Source organism: Calliphora vicina, chromosome 2 (genome assembly GCF_958450345.1).
Source record: "Calliphora vicina chromosome 2, idCalVici1.1, whole genome shotgun sequence".
NCBI classification, from domain to species: Eukaryota; Metazoa; Arthropoda; class Insecta; order Diptera; family Calliphoridae; genus Calliphora; species Calliphora vicina.
In genome coordinates, this window is record NC_088781.1 from 94454479 (window position 1) to 94461752 (window position 7274).

A 7274-nucleotide genomic window follows, 5' to 3' on the forward strand; every position below is an offset into this window, starting at 1 on the left:
TAACGATTTTTAAAATTATAAATGACGATTTTTTTCTTTTTTATCGGGATATTGACAATTTTTTCCCAAATTCATCTGGCAGCCCTGATTGTATCCGAACAGACCGGGTTCGATACTTAGAGGCACGTAAAATTTTTAAAATTGTATAAATTGTTTTTCAAGGAATTGTATGACAATATTTACAAAGAGATGTAATTTTGTTTAAATAATAAGGGGGAAAATTAAATTTCCAACATCTAAGTCTTATTAAAATATAGACTTTTTGAGCACCGAAAATCAAAATAAAACCCAATTTAGTTGCACTCTAATGAACATACTTAGATTCTAAAGAATGAAATGTGTGATTTAAGGCCTAGTTAGTTTGTACGTTCTGTTCCGTTTCGAATCAGCTGTTTTGTTTTTAGCATAGGGAAGTTGTATATGTCGTTAGTTTTTCTGTAACGTTGCCGTTCTGTTGCGGATGAATCTGTTGAAAACAGAATTTTGTCCGCAACGTTAAGTGACAGCTATAACAGCTGATATCATATATACACAAAAATGCCAACAATATGAAAGCAGTGGTGCCAACATTTTTGAAAGGGAAATATTTATTATTAACAAAATATAATATTTTCAAAAAAAAACATTGAAATTTAATAAAATAGATATAAATTTCTTTTAATGTATGTACTATGTATGTAAAAAAATTAGTTTAAATTAAATCATTAACAAAAAATATATGTATGTATTTATAAAAATGTTCACAATAATATGTTGATACAATCTTACGGAAAAACTAACTACAATATAACAGCATTCAGAACGACACAGAACAGAAACGTTACAGAACGCAAAGACTAATGGAGCCTTTAGAGTGAACGAAACAATAAATACAGTCAGTAGCTTGTTAACTTGCAACAAAGCAGGGCTGTGTTAAATGTTTTTGAAAAATGTATACTATGGTGAAAACACTCACAAACCTGTTTACAATTGGTAAGCAATGAAACATTTATAGAAGTCATGAAATTTGTATGATGAACTCCACTTGTATTTATTTTATTCTGTTTTAATCATAGCTTTTGTTTTCTCGCTCGCAACTGATCATTTATATGTGATCATCCCATATGTCTTTTTTTCGATCCCTGCCTCGCCCAGCTTCAATAATTACAGAGAAAATTAACATGGGACTTCATTCCTCTAGTTCAGATCCACTTTTATTTTGTTCATGTTTGATGATTTAAAATAAAAAGGACCTACAAAAGAAGTGGCCCAAAATCATAGTCAAACACTAAAGTCGGTTCTTTTTAGAAACAACTTTAAAATAAAAACCTGCTTTTAATTATTTTGAAATTATAGTCAAAATTAAAGTGTGTTTTAAATTGAACCGACTTTAACTGGGTGCCACCTCAAATGTAGAAAATGTTTTCATACAATATACCAAAAATATAGACAAGTGGCACCGCTGGCCAGCTGACATAGAAAATTAAAAAAAAGAAAAGGTAAACAATAAAAGTAACAGCGAAATCTAAAGAAAAAAACGCAAATTGTTTTGGAAAAATGGAAAAATTAAGATTAATATCATAATTATGATATTTTGGTTCTAATTTTATTCATAACTGTTCAATAATTGCAAAAACCCTGCCAATATCTTGCATCATAAACATTTTTACATTTTTTCGAGCTTTTTACTTGGTGAAGAACAGCTGATGCTGCTGTTAAATGAGATAAAAACAGCTTCATCTAGTTTTATATTTACAGTCGACTTTAACGTCAAAAGTATATTTTATCTTGTCTATGGTAGACCTAAAGTCCACTCTTAAGTAAACACGACTTTATTTCTCTTAAAATATACTTTATTTCTGACTATATTATGGGCCAGTAAGCTTCTTCTCAAAAAATACTGATGCTTTATCTAATATTTCAATATTTATTTGTTAAGCTAATCTGGTTCACACACCTTTTCTAGAAGCACACTCCTCATTAACTATTAGAAGCTTTATCCATCTTGGGGATCCTCAATAAAGTTAGGACACGTATTTCTAAATTCATTAATTTAAAAAGTTAACAAAAATTACCAATTACAATTTTCTAAGTTTTAAAAGAAAACATTGAGGGTATTCATTTAAAAAAAAATGGAAGGTATACTCTAATTTTTTTTTAAATTTTAAAAAACAATTCTTGTGTAAAAAATTGTATTTTTTTTGTGGAATTTTGTTCATGTTTTTGTTGTGTAAAAGTGTAATACAATCAGAGTGTAATTTTCCCTTTTTCTGAAATGAATAAAAAGTGTTATCATCCATTTCTTTTGAGTTCACTTGGCTTGCAAAACGAAATTAAAAATCTGTTTACTAGGGTATTCAATCGATTAACCGTTAATCTGTTACCCGATTAATTTTCGACGATTAACTGTTCGAATAATTTAAAATTGCCGATTTTCAAATAACAAATAAACCGATTAATTTGTGTCGATTAACCGATTAAACAAAATTCCTTTTTTTTTGCACTTTAACATATTTTTTTGTATTTATTTTTCCGTTTCTATTGAAATACAAATTAAAATTAGATATTTTTTTGAACATCCAATAAACATGTTTAGTGAGTATAACTGATATACATAAATAAAAAAGTCCAAATTTCGAAAAGTCGACATTTAAAAATCATAAAAGTCGACTTTTGGTTTCAACTATAGAACTCTAATGCATTCATGTCACTTTACAACTAAATCTATGGACTCAGGCTGAAATTATATTAAGATTCCGCTGGAACTGGAACTCGATGTGCGAAATGATCTATAAAAAGAGATATTTATTATTTTTTTATCAAAGATAACTCGATGCTTCTTCTAGTTTTTTTCATTACCTTTTCTTATTTTATTACGAAGTATACTGCGAAATTTTGGACCTGTAATATTTTAAAACTTGTCTATGGCGAAGATCAAAGTTGAATACACAGAGTCCTTTCCTTTTCCTGTATTCTTTAGATTAATATAAATCATATTGCCTCATTTATTTATTAATTTATTTATGTTGCCACAGAATAGATTGAATAAACTGTATTTTGCTTTGCCAATCAATATCTTAATTATGAAAAACCGTTAAAATTTTAAAGTATTTGAGACAAATATTATATCGATTTATTCTCTATTTGTATTGTGTAGCTTATCAAATTACGGCAATTAGTTCTTTCAATTAGTTATATTCAATGTCCATTTATTTTATTTACAGTATTTGGTCGATTTGAAGAATCGGCATGCAAAAATCATAATAGCTGATATCCACAATAAATATGCGCAGATGGCTTTATGCGAAGCTTTTAAACTTGAGGTAAAATAAAATTTGAATATTAAACTGTTTAAGAATTTTAAATTATGGTTTCTTATTACAACAGATGACTGGATACCAAGGTTACGTGTGGTTTTTACCATCATGGCTGTCAAAAGATTGGAAGTTTATTAGTGCTGAAGGTAACCAAAGCTGCTCAAGTCATGAACTGGAAAGGGTAAGAGTGTGCGAATTTAGTAATAATGTTAATATAACAATGTGTTTACTTCATGCAGGCTTTCGAGGGTCATTTCAGCATCATGCACAGTCCATTTGGAAGTAATAAAACTATTATGCAGGAACATATTAACATCGAAAAATGGCTGGAGTCGTATAGCGCTAGTGTAAGCAGTGTTTCAAAGTATACGGCTTTTGCATATGACGCTGTGTGGGCTTATGCACTGGCAGCTGATAAACTTTTGCACGAAAACAGGGATACTGTTGAGAATTTGCGTTCCAAAAATGTCGTTAATCGTTTTGTTGATCTTATTTGGGAAACTGACTTTGTTGGTCTTTCAGGAAGAGTTCGATTTGGACAAGGCGGCTCCCGCATAACTGAATTGATAATAAGACAATGGCGTAATCATCAGTCAGTTGAGGTGGGTAAATATATACCTCAGCTGGTGGGCAAAGGTCGTAACTTGCGAACCAATGGTGGAAATTTAGTTTTGAACAAAAGCGCAATTGTGTGGCTCTTTGAGGGCAAACCACCGAGTGATGGAACATTCGACTGCAGTTTTTCGGCATTGGCTGAATTTTTAAATACTGAATGCCAGAATGCGACCGTAGCTTTCACGGCGCTTATTTGTATGATTGTCGTTGTGTTTATCTCGCTTATATCTTTCTACTTCTGGAAACGACGATACGATAAAAAACTTAAACGTTCTGCGAAGATTATGAAAAATTTCGGCATTGACCTGTTATCTCCCTCCCGCAGTAATGTAAATACTTTAGATAAATGGGAAATTCCTAAGGAAAATGTTGTGGTCAATCGACGTTTAGGTGAAGGTGCTTTTGGAACGGTGTATGGTGGAGAAGCCAAAATTGGTGACGAAGGTTGGACAGCTGTTGCTGTCAAAACTTTGAAAAGTGGAGCATCAACTGAAGATCGCTTAGATTTTTTGTCGGAGGCAGAAGCCATGAAACGATTTGACCACAAAAATATAGTGAGTCTTTTAGGTGTGTGCCTTCAGTCCGAGCCAATTTACACAATTATGGAATTCATGTTGTACGGAGATTTGAAAACATATTTACTGGCTCGTCGCCATATGGTCAACGAAAAAGTTACAGATGACTCAGATATTTCATCAAAACGACTCACAATGTACGCAATGGATGTGTCACGTGGTTTAGCATATTTGGCGCAACAAAAGTATGTGCATCGCGACATTGCATGTCGCAACTGCTTGGTCAATGCTCAGCGCGTTGTGAAGCTGGGCGATTTTGGAATGTCTCGGCCTACATACGAAAGTGATTACTATCGTTTCAATCGCAAAGGTATGCTTCCGGTTCGATGGATGGCTCCTGAATCACTTGCCTTGGGAATGTTTACACCATCTTCGGATGTTTGGGCTTTTGGTGTAGTGCTATTTGAGATAATAACATTTGGATCATACCCCTACCAGGGTCTGACCAATAATCAGGTATTAGAGTATGTAAAAAGTGGAAATACTCTTAGTATACCTATTGGTCTTAAACCTTACTTGGAAGGTCTCATAAAAGCATGTTGGAATCAGGATCCTAAGAAACGGCCAAGTGCCTCAGAAATTGTGGAGTACATTTCAAAATATCCTACGCTGCTATCAGCTAGCCTTGATTTTCCAAGTGCCTCCGTAGAGATGGCCGAGACTGAAAGTGACGAACTTGAACTATTGCCAAAATCTCGCAAATGTTCACCTCTGAAAAATGAGTCTGTTCTAGATGTTGTAGCCCAAGCATCGATTGCAGACAATCTTGAAAGATTTAACAATTTCTCTAATGAACGGGAAACGACTGTGGAAACTAACATCGAAATGCCAACACATACTGCCAATAGTGGAGTAGAACCTCTTGATTCATCACCTATAACTCCGGATGGATACAGCATTATGTCACCACTATTGATGAATCATGCTGAGTCACCACCCTCTTCACATCAGCAGACACCCTTCTAAAAACTCGATGCTAATAAGTTGACACCTACTCCACACTTATCATTTTGTTACATGATGAGATAATGATGCCAATCAATATCTGTATGATGGAGGATTGGTTTGGCATCCATATCTTATCTTGCAAAAAAATTGGTAGATGAGAGTTGCCAACCTAGGGTCATCGATATTAACCACAAAATTACCTGGCAAAAAACGTAAAGAAAGTTACTTTTATACCTCGTTAATAGATAAATAGATCTTTTGTACATACTGTGTATATACTACTTATATTACTATTACATATTTATGTATTTTTATATTATTTAAGGTTTTTGTACTTATTTATACATTATACTTTAGTATGCAACTCTGTATATATGTATTTTATAACTAAAATTGACATTTTTCAAAACAATTATAATTTAATATAAAAAAAATTAAATAAATAAAATAAAAAGTTAAATATTGTTTATGTACATAAGAGTGCTCTAAGCTTGTATGGACGAAAAACATTTTCTATGTACAGTCCGTCCCCCACAAGAATTGTTCTATGTATTGTAGAAACACGTTGTGTGAAATATTAGGATGATAGGATAACGTTAACTGGTGCCCCAACGACACTGAAGCTTGTGGTGCAGTTACAAGGGGAACAAATTAAATTTTTTCAGTTTTTGTAAAAATTTTGCAATTAAATAATAACTTTTTCAAATTAATTTAAAAGAATCGAAATGTGTACGTAATTGTCGTTCTAATAAGATATGAAACACAAACATTTGTTAAAAAATTTTAAAGTTATTAAAACATCGCCAGGCCATTAACGTGTCTCAGGCCACTAGAACAAGAAATGTAGAAACAAAATTAACATATTTTGAATCTGAAAAATATACTTCAGATTCGAAATCAGCAACCTTGAATGCCTCCGTATACCGATATTCACTCTTGTTCAGTGATTTCTTATAGATTTGGCCACTAAAATGGGTGAAATTACATATAGTGCAAACAAAAACACAATTTCGTTTTTATATATTGTTACGTTTTTACCTTTTTAAAATGGAGGTTTATTTCCTTTAAATACTTTTGATTGCAAATAAAAAGCAGTTTAGTAGTTTACAAATTGTAACAACTCTTTATTTATTCACATGTACAACAACAACAGAATATAAATAGTCACTCAGTGTTTTTATACACGTTTATTAATTCGCAGAAATACAGACACACTTTATAATGTACAAGACAGTTGCTGCTAACTCTAACAGCGCACAGTGGGGGATCTGAAAAAAAGTGGAAATAAATCTGTAACTTCTAAACGAAAAGATAACATTTCCGATTTTAATAACACTTCCCATGGCCATAGAGGAGGTGTTGATAAGATTAAGTTTTGAATTAGGGCTTATAACACCATGGGGAGGCCGAGCCACAATGCCCCAAAGTGGGGCACCTCGGGAATATCAAAAATTAAAAATGATGCCAAATTTTTGTTTGCGATCCGATTTGAAAGATTTTTATATATATGGAATCTACTAGACGAGATCTACAAAAAACATTGCTTTAGCCATATTTTATCTCTTATTATTATTATCTACGAGTTATTCGCATTTGAAAAGTCAAATCTTATTTTATTTACCTACCTTTTTTGCTAATAACGTTTGGGGCATTGTGGCTCGGCCCTCCCTTGGTGTTATAAGCCCAAATTCAAAACTTAAATTTGGGCTTATAACAGCCAAATTTATAAGCCCAAAGTTAGAAGTTACAGATTTATTTAAACTTTTTTTCAGATCCCCCACTGTGCAGCGCTTATAATAAACTCATTTTTGACTGCAACCTCTGCCACTATTCATAGACA

The 7274-nt window shown here is 32.4% G+C and overlaps 1 protein-coding gene across 2 annotated transcripts in view; it reads left to right on the forward strand.

The window, feature by feature from the left end:
- The window catches only part of LOC135950239 (receptor-type guanylate cyclase gcy-17-like), a 28992-nt gene extending 23098 nt beyond the window's left edge, over window positions 1-5894 (forward strand). For both annotated transcript variants that reach the window (XM_065499773.1, XM_065499774.1), the window contains 3 exons: window positions 3204-3302; window positions 3367-3477; window positions 3536-5894. In XM_065499773.1, the coding sequence (XP_065355845.1) occupies window positions 3204-3302; window positions 3367-3477; window positions 3536-5452 (2127 nt within the window). In that variant the 3' untranslated portion in view covers window positions 5453-5894. The remainder of the gene's footprint in view (window positions 1-3203; window positions 3303-3366; window positions 3478-3535) is intronic.
- Window positions 5895-7274: the final 1380 nt, after the last annotated feature.